At 40.6% G+C, this 17637-nt stretch overlaps 1 protein-coding gene across 2 annotated transcripts in view; it reads right to left on the bottom strand.

Annotated features, from left to right (window-relative positions):
• Positions 1-680: 680 nt before the first annotated feature.
• Positions 681-17637, bottom strand: part of GAS2 (growth arrest specific 2) — a 145703-nt gene continuing 128746 nt past the window's right edge. For both annotated transcript variants that reach the window (XM_063117356.1, XM_063117357.1), the window contains exon 8: positions 681-1103. In XM_063117356.1, the coding sequence (XP_062973426.1) occupies positions 885-1103 (219 nt within the window). In that variant the 3' untranslated portion in view covers positions 681-884. The remainder of the gene's footprint in view (positions 1104-17637) is intronic.

Here is a 17637-nt window from a genome sequence, read left to right on the forward strand (position 1 = left end):
TCTATAGTTTATTTTCCTCTCACTGAGCAGGGGCTTGGATTCGATGGCCTTATAGGCTCCTTCCAACTCTACTGTTCTATGATTCATACAGTTAACCTGCTGTCACCCTGATCCTCCATTTAATGGCAGGAAGGAGCTATTAGATGCAAGCAAGAAACATCCCCGCTGTAAGAGATGTCCTATTAATTTCAGCGGAGAAACTTAATGAGCAACCCCCCACCCCACCCAAGTTGTGGTCAGATCAGGTCCCTTCCATGAATGAGGCAGCTTACAAGCCTAGGAGCTTGCCATGCATCAGAACAGAGGAAGGACCGTTTACTAGGTCAGATTATCTATCTAGCCACGTTTTGGCTCCAGGACACTGGACCGAGAGCTTTCCCATTCCTACCACATCATCTGTTTTTTAACCAAGATCAAACCTTGGTTAAATCATTGTTTTTTAACCAAGATCAAACCTTGGGACGTTCTGCATGCAAAGCATGTGCTCTCCCACTGAGCTACACATAACTCTGGCTTTGGGCAAATGATTGGGCATCAGATGTCTTTCATACAAATATATCACATTTTTATTACCTTAATGTGAGTCATATTGTTTAAGTCATTCTAAGAATACATTCAAAGAGTAATAATTTGGCTAAAAATATATGTCTTATTTTTTAAAATCTGATTGTAGTTAATTAACCTATCAAGAGTAACTTGCTATAAAAAGGTACAGTACTAGAAATAAATAGTTCTACAGTTCAACAATCCACAAAATGGGTTGTCATTTCCAGTCTGCGTGTAATTTTCAGAAGTCCTTTAAAAGCGCCAACTAATTTGACTACACTTGAGAAGATAGCGTGGGCCTACATATACAGAGTCCCCAATGAAATGAGAAGGCAATTTCACTTAATCTCCTTTTTGGTTTTGTAATGGGCAGAAACAACCAAGTAGCTGTCTGGATTCATGTCCTTGATGGTCGGAGACTTGTTCTGGATTGGGGATGTTTTCCCATCCACTCGAGAGATCTGCAGCATTCGGCATGGATCATGTTTCAGCAAGTACCCTGCAAATGTCTCCCATCCTCCTCCTACACGAACCATCACATGTTTGTTGTGGAGCATCTGTATTAGCAAAAAGAAACAAAAAGAAGGGAAAGGCTTGAAGGGCAGCATTGACATTTGAAGTTCCAATCCATTTGAAATCATTGGGAGTAGGAACCCAATACTAAAAAAAGTTCAGTGTTGGCAAATTAAGACTATTTCACAAATTACATGACAGACAACTCTGGTTGATTCCATTATTTGCATATAACATGTGTTCCAAGACATGTTTGTCTCACTCACATTTACATTTTTATTTTATTTTAAAGAATTTACTTAAAACAATAAAATGTGCACCTAAAAATCATAAAGTGGTGGCCTGAAGTATACCTTTTGCCATTCCATATGGTAACCTACCAGCTGTAATGGCTGCTGAAAGGGAGAAACACATCCTCTCACTATCTGTTTTAGCTTCTTCAGCAAAAGATTGAACTTTTAATTGCTGTTAAAGAATGCTTCAAAACAGGTGGTGGTGATAGAAGGATTCAGTGTTGCCCCTTGACAATATTGGACCTGAGACATGTAGCACCATCCTAAGGGGATATTTTTTAAAATCTAGGTTATATATTCGCAGGCTTTACCATAATGAGTTTCACTGAGTAAAAATAATTTAGAAGTAATTCAAAACTCCATATAGGACCTGTTCAGACAACACGCTAAGCCATGATGGTTAAGCATTTTGAACTAACCGTGATGGCTTAGCTTGTCATGTGAAAGGCGTATTTCCTAATCATGGTGGCTACATAACCACAGTTTAACTATGCTCACTAACCACTTGCTGCAAAAGGGTTAGCGGCCCTAACCGTGGCTTAGTGTGTTGTCTGAACAGGCCCACACTGAACAGAAGATGGTTCATGGGACAGAACCTATAGCTGGCTTTTCCTGGAAGACAAAGGAGAATGAATAAGCCTTAAGGTACCTGGGTTACTATGAGATATAAGAGGAATGGCACACATGGGGTAAGGGTTTATATCTTCTGTGGAACCTAGGGTTGGCCCTACCATTAGGCAGCATGAATTGTCCACCTCAGAAATGGGTGTTGTGAGTGATGGGAGTAGCTCTGCATCATTCCCCTTGAGCACCAGTAGTGTAGCAGTAAATTCTGAAGCTTACCATGAGAGTCTCTATAGCAATGCCACCAGGGAGAGTCCAAAATTGCAGGCAGCTGTGTTGATCCATATCAATAAACCAGCATTCATTTGCTACCAGCTGTTAAGTGAATGTGTTTTAATTGTGCATGCAAGACCAAGGGACCCCAAAATATTTTTTCTGGGAAAATTTCACCCCCACCCCCAAGCTACTATGAGCAGTGCAGTTACGCTCAGAGGGAGGAGGGAATTCTGAGGGTGGTTGTGGCAGATGATACTAGCATCCCTGCTAATAAAAGTGCCACTGCTATGTCTTTATGAGCCCTGAATTCACTGTACTACATCTACACTGTGCTTCATTCTTGGGCAATATGTTTATTTGAACCAACTAAAATGCCACAAAAGATTATGCAAGCTTTTGAGTTCTGCAGAAGTCTTCACCAGGATAGACTGTTTAAAACAAACAATATAGAAGAAGAACAGAAAAGCCCCCAAATTAGAACAGAAAAGCCTCCAAATTAGCCCCCAGATGTTGGGGCCAGTTTAGACCCAATCTCAAAATGGAGATTGCAGACTGAATTAGTCACAGGTAGGTGTTGCGAGTACCAGATTACACTTAGCATTTTGAGACAAAGAACCAATAATTATTATTATTATTATTATTATTATTAATAATAATAATAATAATAATAATAATAATTTCTTACCCGCCTCTCCAACCAACAGCTGGCCACTGTTGTGAAAACAAAGGCAAGCTATAACTCATATCTACCACTTGCTTATGACAAAACATACAGATTCCAAGTGACTGGAGAGAATACAAACCTCAGATAGTATAAAATCATCTTTCTCTGCTAGTAGATTCTGCCCTGAATATCTAAACATGTGCTTTTTTAAAAAAAAATGTATATGAAAAGCAGAGATAGTGTGCTGGCCTTTGAGGGAAAATATCCCAGATCCACAGTTGAGCAACACCTTCATTAGGAACAACCAAAATGCGACAAAACATAGTGCAAGCTTTCTTATGGACCAGCAGGCTATTTTTTTTTTAATGTAAGAAGAACATCAGAAGAGCCATGCTGGATCAGACCAAAGATCCATCTAGTCCAGCGCTCTGTTCACACAGTGGCCAATCAGCTGTCAACCACCAGTGACCCACAAGCAGGACACAGTGCAATAGGACCCTCCCACCTATGTTCCCAACAGCTGGTGTATATACGCTTACTGCCTCTGATTCTGGAGGAAGCACATAGCCATCAGGACTAGTAGCCATTCACAGCCTTCCCCTCCAGGAATTTATCCAACCCCCTTTTAAAGCCATCCAAATTGGTAGCCTGTGTGAAAAAAATACTTCTTTTTATCTGTCCTGAATCTCCCACCAATCAGCTACTATAATTCCATTGCTTTTCTAAATATGTTTTAAATGGATCCAGAGCTGGGCAATTAAATAACATGTACCTCAGCTACATACTGTACTTCTCTAATATGAAAACAGTGCACCCATTTCCCTAAAATATTTCCACAACAGGCCTGATTAATGTGCTTTTTGGAATATTATTGACTAGCTTCATAAAGGAGAAATTTGAAAGCCAGAAAAAAAGGGGTAGAGAAGAATCTAGAACATCAACAGATTAGTACTTGTGTTTCATGGGGGGGGGGGGGGGTCGCCTAATGTAGCTACTGAGCACATTAAAACCAAGCAAGGGTTTTTTAAAACTGTATAATAATTCCAGGAAATGCTTCTGAGCCACATAAATCTTCACTGTTGGATTGTGTATTCTGAGGGAAAGCTGCCACAAGAGGGCTCTTTCATTACAAGATACGCCTTTTGAATTAGTTTAAGGGAATCAGTGTGAAAAAAATAAACATAACAGCCACAATGGCAGCAATATCTAAGGGGGGAAATAAAATAAGGCAACATTTTTACTGTTTACATCAGTCAAAGAGACAGTATAAAATGAAAGAAATCTTTGCATTCTTGGTTGTATGAACTGTTGAGATATTATCAAAGATACCCAAAGATTGCAAAAATAATGAGATAGTGGGTAACGCTGTATATGACCCAGAAGCATCAGAAGATGTGTACAAATGAGTCACATTTCTGAGGGCTCATGGCATGGAATTTGCACAGCTCCCCTGTGAAGGATATGTATGTACTTTTGATGCAGCAACAGCTTCTGTGACTCCCCACAATGCTAAAACATCAAACAATGATGGGGAGCTCATGTAAACATGGCCTCCCCTCAACCACTGTGTTTTCAAAGCACCTGAGAAGCAGATGGGATTCACTGTGGAGAAGGCCTTTTCATAGTATGTTTAAAAAACATGTGATAACAAGAAAAACAGTATATAACAGTGACAGCATTAATAAGAACTGGTTAGGCCTCATCTAGAGTATTGTGTCCAGTTCTGGGCTCCACAATTCAAGAAGGACGCAGACAAGCTGGAGCGTGTTCAGAGGAGGGCAACCAGGATGATCAGGGGTCTGGAAACAAAGCCCTATGAAGAGAGACTGAAAGAACTGGGCATGTTTAGCCTGGAGAAGAGAAGATTGAGGGGAGACATGATAGCACTCTTCAAATACTTGAAAGGTTGTCACACAGAGGAGGGCCAGGATCTCTTCTCGATCCTCCCAGAGTGCAGGACACGGAATAACGGGCTCAAGTTAAAGGAAGCCAGATTCCAGCTGGACATCAGGAAAAACTTCCTGACTGTTAGAGCAGTACAACAATGGAATCAGTTGCCCGGTGAGGTTGTTGGCTCTCCCACACTAGAGGCATTCAAAAGGCAGCTGGACAACCATCTGTCAGGGATGCTTTAGGGTGGATTCCTGCATTGAGCAGGGGGTTGGACTCGATGGCCTTGTAGGCCCCTTCCAACTCTGCTATTCTGTGATTCTATGAACTTAGTGTAGAAGACTAATCCCTTTTTCATTGATAGACATGATAATATATATATATATATATCCACATACGTATTAGCAGCTACTGTCCCTGGTTTGGCACAACAGAAGAAAAAACAAAGTACTAGAAACTTCTTTAAAGTGACAAAGAGTCACTCTAACCTTATTTAATGTTTATTTTATTTCAATGTAAATTTGTAGTGCATTTTGGTTTGTTGCTATTTACTACAAGCCAATGGGATGAGATGTGCTATTTATTTGAATAAAGAAATAGGTATATCATCCTCCATCTTACGACGTATAGAGCATGCCAAAGATAAATGTGTGTGTGTATATAGTTTTTCACATATATTTAGTGGAATACATCCTCTGTAAAATAGACTGACATCACTTTATACTAGTGCTGTGCTGAATCCTGCCCCTTATTTTCAGGAACTTTTTCTCTCCCTGCAAAAGAAGCATTTTGTTCTGCCTTTCATAGAGAGGGGAAGAATTTCAAAGAATCCTCAAGGAGGAGGACAGCATTTCCGCATACCTTTTTAAAGTGTAGCCAGTTGTTGAGAAATCTTCTATTCAACAACAACAACAACACCCTTCGGAGGAGCCCGGCAGTTCTTCCTGAATGCCTATTGGAAACCATGTGACCTTTTTCTCTCTAATGGGCATACAGGAAGAACTGGGCTCCTGGAAGTGCCAGGAGTGATTTAAAATAAATAAATAGAAGACCCCTCAAAACTTCATACACTTAACAAAACCTGTTCCCTCCCCAAGGAGAGCATTTTCTGAAATTCTCACCTCACCGAGCCCCTTTTACCAGAGTTTTTGTTTCTCTCCGACCCACCCCCATGAAATGCCAAAAATGGAATAATCAAAATGTTCAGCTAAGCAGTATTTCATATCCTATTATACCCTTAGGCAGTTGTGGCGAAACTATGGCCCTTCAGATGTTGTTGGACTACAATTCCCATCATCCCTAAACATTTCCTATGCTGGCTGGGACTGATAGGAGTCCAACAACATCTGGAGGGTCACATGTTTCCCACCACTGCTTTGGAGGATTCTTTTCTTTATGGCCATTATTTATTTATTTAAAACATTTGTACCCCCACTCTATATCACTAGGATCTCAGGGCAGCGTACAGATAAAATTATACAATATAAAACATATATAGCAACCATAAAGGCACAAAACATAGAAAATGCTTAATGCAAAGGAACTGGGATGTTGCATTATTGGGAACTTGGTAACCAACTTTTTAAATAAAAAAGACTTAATGATACACAAGATGAATGAGTGGAAAATTGAAGCCTAAGAAGCAACTGCAATGTTTAGCTGAGAACAGCCTTTCCCAAGAAATCTCATTCATTTTACATTTAGTGTTTCTTTTAACTGGTGCACATACAGTGGCCGTGTGTCATACTCTAGAGAGGACAGTCCTCTATTTGAAGGACTGCCTAGGCCAAGCCTAGTTGTATTTAATCCATCAGAAGAGAGAACAGGGGCCTTGAGGTCAACAGGTAGCACCTAGAGAGCAGACGGAGCAGGCACACAAGTTTTCTGGTCATAATCTCCCCCATTATGGTGAGATGTATTCTATTTCTATTTAAAATAAAATAATCATTTCTAATTTTGCATCTATACATATAAATATGCATATGCATTTTATGCAAATCAGTGTCCTCTTTTTTGGTGATGTCACCCTAGTCCTACAGTACAATGTCGCTTGAAAAAACATCTCTAGATGTAGTAAATTCTTATTGTCACAACACTTTAAGTTTTAGCTTGATCTTCCTTTTTTAAAATAATACTTTTTCACTCTCCACACTTCCTTGAGTACTAGGAAGTTCTACAGGCAGCTTTACAGGGTTCATTTCCTTGTGTGGAGAGTGTAAAAAAGCCTTATAGTGCTGCCTTTTGTTATTGTTGTATTAACAAATGTATAGATTGAACAGATAGAGAACGCGTACAACCATGCAGTACATTATCTTAAAACAACATCAGTCCAGCACCTCAGTATCTTAGGAGCTGCTTTGGACTATCAGAGATATTTAGGGCAGTGTCCACTGGGTCTGCTCCACCTCCATTGGTTTCGTTGCGCTCACGGGAGTGATCTCCGTTGGAAGGGGCCTATAAGGCCATCAAGTCCAGCCCCCTGCTCAATGCAGGAATCCACCTTAAAGCATACCTGAGATGGCTGTCCAGCTGCCTCTTGAATGCCTCTAGTCTGGGGGAGCCCACGACTTCCCTAGGCAATTAGTTCCATTGTCATACTGCGCTAACAGGAAGTTTTTCCTGATGTCTAGCCGGAATCTGGCTTCCATGTCTTGCACTCTGGGATGATCGAGAAGAGATCCTGGCCCTCCTTTGTGTGACAACCTTTCAAGTATTTGAAGAGTGCTATCACGTCTCTCCTCAATCTTCTCTTCTCCAAGATAAGCATGCCCAGTTCTTTCAGTCTCTCCTCATAGGGCTTTGTTTCCAGACCCCTGATCATCCTCGTTGCCCTCCTGGAAACATTTGTTTTTGCATTGGAACAAGTCATTGGAGCTCCGTTCTGTGAGCTCCACTGACCTGCCCCATTGTTTCTGCACATTTCTGCTTATTTTTAAAAGTGAGAAAGCCCTGTTGCACAAGCAGTCACTCCCACAAGTACCCAGGCACAATAGGATCTACCCTTAGCCTACAGTTCTAAACCTCAAAGCTGTTTCCCCACTCTCTCTTTTTTTCCTACCCAAATTCAAGACTGCAAATGGAGTATGACACAAATTCCAGTGACTTGAAGTAGCCATTGGCCATTAAGGTTGCAAAACTATGCACACGTATCTAGGAACAGGTCCTACTGTACAAAGTGGGGCTTACTTCTGGGTGACATGCAACATCACACAAGTGGTCATATGCTCACCCAAAGTGGCTTCCCCTTCCTCTCCTCCCCCTGCACCTCTCCAGGTCTGCTCCAGAGAGCCGCCCATCCCTTCGAAACATATTTGGAGACTGTGGGATGAGGATGGGGGGTGCAGTGTCCATTCTGCTGGCAGACTCTCTGAATAAGCGTGCCCAGGAATCCACTGTGTGCTAGCATGGATTTCACCCTCTAGATTTCTCCTTCCGATTAAACTTCCATAGGATTATTCTGTAAACCAAGGGCATTTACCAGAAACTCAGTAGCCACCATTCAATACAACATATATCTTTCCCCACAAAATGCACGTTGAAAAGAAGAGGAAAGTTATCAATCCCTGAGGGGACATCGCCACTCAGTGTTTTGAAATATTACTGCTCTTCAGAAAGCAAACTCACATATCACTACCTTAAATGTCAAGGGCCTGCCAAAAGCTCTGTTCAGTGTCCCTGTGTTGCTTTGAAAACAGAAATGTCTTGTGGCTTTTTGTGGTTGTTGACAGCAATTGGGTGGGGATGGGCAGTCATCACTATTTAATAAAATCATTGTGAGGATGTGAACCTTGTTTGATCATCCAAAGTCTATGGAGGTATCTCATGCGCCAATGAAACCAATTCCATGAAACCAATTGTAACCAAAAAAATCCACAACTTCATAGAAAGTTGAACTCATTTATGTGGTGAAAAACTGGTTGTGGGTCCTTAGTAAGATATAGCAGGCCGCAAGGCATGTTACATCACTATTCTATACAAAAAACAATAATGGCTATGGCTCTGAGTAGCCTTTTTGTTACCTTGCTTCAGTGTTTTATGAAAGAAAAAGTAGGATTAAGACAGGCAAATGTGAAGCCAAATTTGTAAAAGCTGTAGTCCTGCAACAGTGAGACTGCTAAAATCCAATTGAATTCAATGAAATTTAAGCAAACTAAACGAGTGGAGGATTTTAGCTAAATGTTTTGTAGGGCACATTGAATTCAAAAATGGATAAAATTTGCTTTGCTAGTTTCTACTCTTCAATCTGAGAAACAGCAGAATAATAAATAATTCTTCTATAATAAAATAAGATGGAATAATAATAATAATAATTAGGTACGGCTGCAAGAACAACAACAGAAGATGCTTGACTTCAAAGGAGTCTCATAGCCTAAAGGAAATGCCATTTCTCTCCTCAATGAAAGATTCATAAGCTCTGGGGTAGATCAATCAATGCAAACCTTTAGAGGTCACCCTTCTACCCAGGGAACAAACGCTTGGACTTTTGAAATGTGATACAACTATATGTTGAAGGCATTTCCCTCCCAATCATGTCACTCATTTTAGATACACAAGCAGTTCTGAGCAACATTGAGATTCTTACAGCTATTTTTCAAGTGTCAGCAGCTTTAAGTTTTGATATGCAAGAATGCTTTACCTGAGGCAGGCTGTTTTTATTTCAAATATGAACATTTGCTTCTTAAAAGAGTTTTGGTTGAAGAGGAAACAGAAATATTTATGTTGCATTAGAAAGCCCTCTGCACCCCACTATTCACACACAAACATGGAAAGTTAAATTGAATGATGTCAGCCGAAATACCCATTAATACCTGTCAGGGTCTTGGACCAAGAACCCTCAGAGACTGAGTTTTCCAGCAGCAGCTGTTCTTCGGAGAAGTCAGACTCCCTCCCTGGTCATTCCCAAGCAGGGAGTTCAACACCTCATCCATTAAATCCTGGGCATGTGCTGCTGCCCTCCGAGACTCATCCAACAAGCAAGGAGGAAGGCCTTGTAGGGTTTTCCCCAACCAAATCGCCATTTAGAAACTCTCTGCCCAGAAGAAGCCAGCAATGGCAAGAAAATAAGAGGCACTAGCCTTCAAGACAGGTAGCCACAGTATTTGCAAGGTGGAGCTCCCAGAAAAATTTCCCTCGCCAGGCTATACAATGCAGTTACTGCAGGCCAGCACTGAGGCAACTTGTCTCTTACCTTAGCTGCAGAATTACAAGCCATGGTCCTGTTGCCAAGCCAAGAATCCCTGTCCAGTATCCTGATCCTGATTCACTTCAGTTCACCGTCTTACCTTGTGCCCTCATCAGAGCTGTTCCCTCACTGGCACGATGGAAACCCCAATGGGTCTTTAAAGCATTTGTAGGATCTATAAAAAGGTCTCCCCCTTTTTTTCGTAAGTCAAACTTCACTTTTTCTTTGCCAGGTGTCTTCTTTCCTATACCATAACATCTCTCCAGCTAAAGGAATTTTACTAAAAACCAAAGGAAGTCCAGGATAAGACTATGAGAACCGCCTTGCAGTATCAGTCCAAAGGTTCATCTAATGCGGCATTCTGCTTCCAACTGCATCCAGCAAGCTGACCCTGAGAATTTCATAAGCAAGCCATGATGCCTTATTGTTTGTCCTCAACAGCCAATCATCGGTAGCTTGTTTTTAGCCATCATGATAAAATTTGTCTAACTCCTTTTTAAAGCCATCTAAGCTAGTGGTCATCACTACGTTCTGTGGGAATATACTACAATATGCTAACTATTCACTGAATACTTCCTTCGGTCTGTCCTAAATTTGTCTTCCATGAATTGGGATAGGAAAAATAATTGAGCAATTTGTTTCAGTGAAATAAATTGGCACCATTCCAAACTCAATGAATAAAAACTGATCTGATCAGTATGAAATAAGTGGGCAAATCCAAACAATAATAATTAAAGTGTCCACTCATTATTTGTGACAATAATGAATTAAGAGAAATGTGTAAGATGCACAAAGGGTAGCATTTTCAATAATGACTCTTGATTTTTAATAGCTTCATTTTGTGTTTCCTGATTTTATCAGTTTGGATCCAGAAATGCACTAGGAGAAGAAATTCTGGCAGTGGAGCTGCTCTGTGAACAGATGCACAAGAGCTAGTTGAAAAGTATCAGTGCTCCAAATCTCAGCATGTACCTGAGCTGATGTGGACAGCCTCTGAATTGATCCAAACAGAAGCGGGTCATTTTCTGAAGTGCTGAATTGGGGTTAAAGTTAAAGTCTTCCATTCCAGATCCAGGTTAGTGCCCATTTTGCAATAGGGAAATGTCTATTTTCAATAAAGGGAAGCATCATTTATGAATGAGTCAGATCTCAACAGCAGGAGCTTAAAGAAACTGTATCTAGAATTTGGAACACTTCCTGGGGAATACTACAGCATTCGTTTTCCAACATCTACTTATATTTTTCATTTGCAAGTTATCTTCGCAGGCCATTTCTCCATTAAGTGAGCCATTCACCCCCTTCTCCCTTTAGCCTCCTGATGTTACATACTGAGACTGTTTGCCTTCTTTATGGGCCAGCACACTTCCTTCCTGTGCTCTTTTATATATAGTAATGCTCAGAGATGGCATCTTACTAATATAAGGTTGCCAATGTCTCAGGAAATGTGTTTCTTGTTGAATGCCTGAGAATATAGCAGGTGTTTAATAGAATTAACTGGAAAGCAGAGTAATACCAACAGTATAAACAAACTGTATGACAGAATGATATACCAGAGGATTGGAAGATGGCCAATGTAATACCAACTTTTAAGAAGGGATCCAGGGGAGATCCGGGAAATTACAGGCCGGTTAGCTTGACATCTGTTCCAGGTAGATTGGTTGAAAGCATTATTAAAGATAAAATTAGTAAGCATATAGAAGGGCAGGTCCTGCTGAAGAAGAACCAACACGGCTTCCGGAAAGGCAAGTCCTGTCTAACTAATCTACTAGAATTCTTTGAGAGTGTCAACAAATATGTAGACAGGAGTGATTCAGTGGATATTGTTTACTTGGACTTCCAAAAGGTTTTTTAATAAAGTCCCTCACCAAAGACTCCTAAACAAACTTAGCAGTCATGGAATAAGAGGAGAGGTCCTCTTATGGATCAGTAACTGGTTAAAAAACAGAAAGCAGAGAGTAGGAATAAATGGTCAATTCTTCTGATGGAGGGGAGAAAATAGTGGGGTCCCACAGGGATCAGTAATGGGACCAATTCTTTTCAACATTTTCATAAATGATCTGGAATTGGGAATGAGCAGTGAAGTGGCCAAGTTTGCCAACGACTCCAAATTATTTAAGGTTGTTAAAACACAAAGGGATTGAGAAGAGCTCCAAAAGGATCTCTCCAAGCTCGGAGAGTGGGCATGCAAATGGCAGATGTGGTTCAATGTAAGCAAGTGTAAGGTGATGCACGTTGTGGCAAAAACAACAACAGCTTCAATACAGCTTGATGGGATCTGAGATGGTGCTGACTGAACAAGAAAGAGATCTTGAGTTTGTGGTGGACAGCTCAATGAAATGTCAACCCAGTGTGTGGCAGCCATGTTAGACATTATAAGAAAAGGAACTGAGAATAAAACTGCTTCCAGAACCTGGACAACAAAGAAATTACAGTCAAGCACGTTCATTTTGGTTGTTGCATGATGATCAAAAATATCTGTTACTGCTAACATGATTTGATATTCCTTCACTATGATAACTTACACAGTATCCCTCAAAAAAGGAAAAAATAAAAAGCTTACTCACATCAGTAAGGTAGTAGTAGACAATTGCTTTCCTAATATACTTTCAAAAGTACTTTCAAAAGCAGATGTTCTACTGCAAGGTAGTCAGTGGGTCAATGCATGGCCCACTGACTAGCAGCATTATAAAGCCTTTCAACAATGGGATAGTAAGATGTTCTGTTTTCTGTCAATCCCTTGCCAAAGATTACAAAAACTATGATGAAGTACAAAGAAGGCCGCAACTTTTTAACAAAATTTGCAGGATTGAGATTGACAAATGATACAGGCCTTCACATTCCTGCTAAGCAAAAGGCGTTGCAAATATGAAACCTACCACTGGATGGCAGACATGCTCTTTGTACAAGTTACACAGGCCAGAAGGACTCGGACAATCTAAAGCCAGCAAGTGTTGTGAAAGACAGGATGGTATTTTTAGACCAATCGAGCCAACCAAGTCTAGCCTTCCTTTATCGAATATTATTGGAAGACAGCACAGTGAATTGCTGGTCAGAAATCCCCAGAGGTCCCGAATGTATAGCCTTCAAAACATTTGTTACTATGATATACCTATTGTACTCAAAAGAGAAGCTGCAATAAACAAAAACTGGTTTTTTGAATGCTTCCTTTGGCACATGGTCCAGCCTTCAATAGAGTGAGATAGATTGGAGTGCAGAGCAAGAGCTGTCCTCTACACAACCCAAAGTATCAGCTGCCCAGGGAAGCTTCTCTACACACCACGTAGATGGATATTTGCTGCTGGAGGATAAGCTGGTCTTGTGTTGTTGTTGTTGTTGTTGTTTAATGTTTAACATATGTTGCGTTAAACATTTTTAATGCCATCATGTTATTTTATTCCATGAATGTGAATCTGAGTCGCTGACAGCCCAAACCTCTTTACTCAGAAGGAAGTCACATAGTTTCAGAGGAACTTCCATGTATACGATAGCAGTCCTAATGTTGTTGCTATTATTGCTGTTGTATGTGTTTTGAATTTAAGCCACAGTGGGTTGTGGCGCATGCCAGTGACCATTTTGAATATTCAAGTCAAGGCAGGTAGTCGCCATAGCTTAACATGACATCCAAACTTGGTAAGAGTGAGTTGTTGGCATGGTTAAAACAGCCCAGGGATTGTGGGTTGTTTGTTAACCATGTCAACAACTCACCACGGCAACCACCCAAAATGGCCACCAGCATGTGCCGCTACCCACTGTTGCTTAAATAAGCCATAGTGAGCTTCAGTGTTCATGCAAACAAGGCCAATGCCTCTCTGCTGGATGAGTGTTGGGCTAGGCACACCACAACACACACCAACCCATTATTGCCATAAACATTTGGCCCTTCTGTTCCTCACATAGAAGTATCTAGAAACCTGTTCATCTCCACGATGCCACCATGCAGCGGTCTCTTACTGGTGTGCAGAAGATGGGCTGTTTCTTAATAAAGGCCAAGTCAGCAAAGCCATCATTCATTTTTCATATGTTCATGGGGAAAAGTGTTTCTCCTTGACCTGCTCAGTGCAAAAGTTTGCTGTTTTAGTCTCTGACCCTGACCAAACAGTATTCTTGAATCAAATGGGTCAATTCCTTAAGATACTTTACATCTGCAGAGGTAATGGTAAGATGGGAAAGCTCCATCATGTGAACTTTGTACTGTTCACAGAAGGAAAGCCACTATCATTTTTTTTAAAAAAAAATAATCTATGGAGACATTAACAGTGCAATTCTTCTCAGACACAAGTCCCATTGGGTACAATGGGGCTAACTCCCAGGTAAGTGGGTCAGAGTCCAGATATCTATGTTAGTAACTCCATGTACAAAGAGGAACTTCCAATAGTTGGAGGTTTTTTTTAAAGGCATGCTTCTCTTAAACCAGGGGAGTTAAAATTGTTTGTGCAGTGGTATTCGAATTCCCAGTGTAAACATGCAACTCTTGGATACTGAAAGAAAGGCCTCTGGGTTAGAGCCTAGGCTGCTGACTTAAATAAAAGACTGCAAAGAGAATTATGATAACGGATTGTAAAAGGTTAATGAGGAAAGTTCATTTACTTTTTCACATAATGATGATGATGATAGAAGGGAACTGACTGGGTAAATGGGCAGCAAAATGAAAAATGACATTCAGTGCAAGTGTGAAGTGAAGAACACTGGGAAATAACCTCAGCTTCGCATATTCTCCGATACCATCTAATCAGACTGTGACTCTCCAGGGACATCATTTTAGAATTCTGGTGGATAACTCAAAGAAAATGTCAACTCATTTTGCAGTGGTAGTTTAAATAGGCGAATTTGATATTGGGGATTATTAAAAGAAAAGGGGGACTATTAAAAGAAAGTTCATATTCATAATACCATTATGTAAGTCTATGGTGTGCCCACATTGGGAATATTGTGTAGAGCTCTATTTGCCATGTCTGAATGTTACTGAGCTGTAGAAGTCCATTAGTTTCTGGGCCCATTCGTTTTTGAGTCCAATTCAAAGTTCTCCTTTTGACTTATAAAGCTCTACATGATGTGGGACCCCATACTTTAAAGTCATCCACAGAAGGCCTTCTTCAAGTGCTCAATAGATGGCAACAAGAGAGAGGGCTTTTTGGTAGGAGTCCTCCCAGCCCTGGAACCCTCTCCCAAGGGAAGCTCACCTGATGCCCATATGGCTATCTTTCTGGCACCTGTTAAGACTTCCCTGTTCTCCCAAGCTTTTTCTTTTTTTAAAATCAAAGTCTTTTAAAGTTTTAAATAATATTTTAGTATTTTTATGTTTTATTATCGGAGTTCCTGCAATATTGTGTTATCCTACTTCCTGGAATGGAATGTGATATTGTGTTGGAACATTTCTTATTTTTATATTAATTGTTTTTATTGTGATTTTATTTTTATTGTATCATTATTGTTTTTTAAAAAGCCTATTTTGTGAGGCATTTAATAAATTTCTTAAATAAAATGAACTTCTAAGAGAGGAGGTGCCCTTCGGCTGAGGTGAAAGGGACAGGAAAATGGACACATGTGTATAATAACCACAAGAGATTACTGAATCTGGATTCCCCTAAAAGTGGTTTTCAGAGCTTTTCACAAGTATTCCATTTCACCAAATACTTCCAATTAAAATTGTTCTGAACATTGTACAGGCGTCTACTTTTGCTGTCACCGAGGGTTATGCATATCAAGGCAACGATGGAGAAGATGTAATTCAAAATTGCAAATGCACACTCAAGCTCCCTTTCTGCTGCAGGAGCAGCTTTGAAAACAGGAATGACAGATTGAACTGGCTGGAAATTTTAATTAAACCTGTAAGTGAGAAGTCTGAAGCTAGCCGAGCCTCAGCTGCGTGGTTGCTCTGACCTGGTAGAGGAGATGTGCCAGGAAACAGAAATGATTTGAGAAAGTCATAATATCCTTGGAATCCATTAATTCTGGTCCCAAATAATGACCCTGCTTTTAAAAGGGAGGGGGGGCGCTTTAAAAATGACAGAATATGCCACACACAATACAAAGCAATATGTCCTTGGTTGCTTAGCAATGTTAGAATAATGAAAAAAGGAGCCCATTGGGCCATTGTGCTATGCTCTCTTGCTGAGGGTTATGTTGTATTTGTCTATAGTGTTTTTGGTAAATCGCTAAAGCTTCCCACATAAAAAAAAAAAAAAATCCCTGAAAACGTAAAACATTAATGAGAAAAACACAATGTCGCTCTTTCAATTCTTCCAGTGGGGGGACGGGACTCTGGCTAGGATGCCTACTTCATTTTGAAAGGGTTGCTTTTGGAATCTCATTCAGTTGCACACGAAATTGCATTACTTTAGAGGAGACTGACCCATGCAGAGATCCATAGACTACTTAAGCCAATCTAATTGCATGGAATCATACATACAATGAGATAAAGGGCCACAGGCTACCTATTAGCCACTGAATGCAGCTTTCAGACAGAAGTTGAATGAAAGGGTTAATCAGCAAAGTGTGTAAACTAGCCTAACTACACATGCATCAGTGAAAAAAGCCAGTATGAAAAATGAGTGTGCCGGTTTTGCAGGCAAGTATTGTGGATCATTCTCTCATTTTCTTAAAGCCTTTAGAGATCCTTTTCTTCCAAGTACAATTTTGGAGTATATGAAGGCAAACAGGCTCAGACTAAATCCTGGTAAGGTGGAAGTTGATAACCAATGATGGTTTAAATTACCCACTCTGCAGATTGTTCGTTATTGGTGTGGCTTCTTTTGACAAAATAACCCATTGTGGGTTAAAAAAAACACCTGCTACATGACACAATAACCCATGATGGGTTAAATAATCTACAATGAATATTTAATCCATTGTGGGCTATCTTGTTGTCCGAACCCAGTCTATGTGTGGCTGTCTTTAAAAAGTGGTTTGGAAACTTCCACTTGTACAGAATGTTGAAGCAAGAATACATGTTTGGGGGCAGGCAAATAGCCAGAGCACATTACACCTCTTCTATACTGGTTACACTGGTTTCCTGTTTGTTTGGGGGCCTGGTTTGGGCCTTTAAAGTCCTAAGTGGTTTCAGATCTAGTTTTCTTTATGCACCAAGATGAGCCTGCCCAAACTTGAAGATGCAGCCAAACTCATTCCAAGTTTTTGCTTTTTGCCAACATAACTCTTGCCTCCTCCTACACATTTCATCACCCCCAGCTCTCTTGTAAGCCAGGGAGCTCATTTGGTTCTATACAGTAGGAGTAGGCACCTTGACCATTTCCACCATTCCAGAGGTCAACCAGGGCTTCGACAACATCACCTAAGAAGGTGACAGAAAAAAAACCCAAGAGCCATCAGGAAACTATTTAGATTCATCAGCCTCTAAGGTCAGACCAGTTTAATTGGTTCTCCACCCCTGCCAGAGATTCTCAGTCCCGGTAAGACTTCACCACCCCAGATACCGATCTGTCCATTACAATGGAACTACAGTAATTTCCTCAGCCAAATCACCATCATCCCAACCAAGGCAGAACGTGTGCCCTGCTGAATAAGAGGGTCCAGATACCCAATGGTATGCCATGAAGTGCTCAGCCATTCTAAACAAGGCAGCCTCAGCATGTCTGTTGAAGCTCCCCAGCACAACTAGCTGGGGTGGGGGAAAACTCAAGCACCAAGCTCAGGAAGGGAGACCGTTGGGAAGGTAGTACAGCAGAATACTTATTTTATCTCAAACACCC

This window comes from Elgaria multicarinata, chromosome 2 (assembly GCF_023053635.1).
Source record: "Elgaria multicarinata webbii isolate HBS135686 ecotype San Diego chromosome 2, rElgMul1.1.pri, whole genome shotgun sequence".
Taxonomy (NCBI): Eukaryota; Metazoa; Chordata; class Lepidosauria; order Squamata; family Anguidae; genus Elgaria; species Elgaria multicarinata.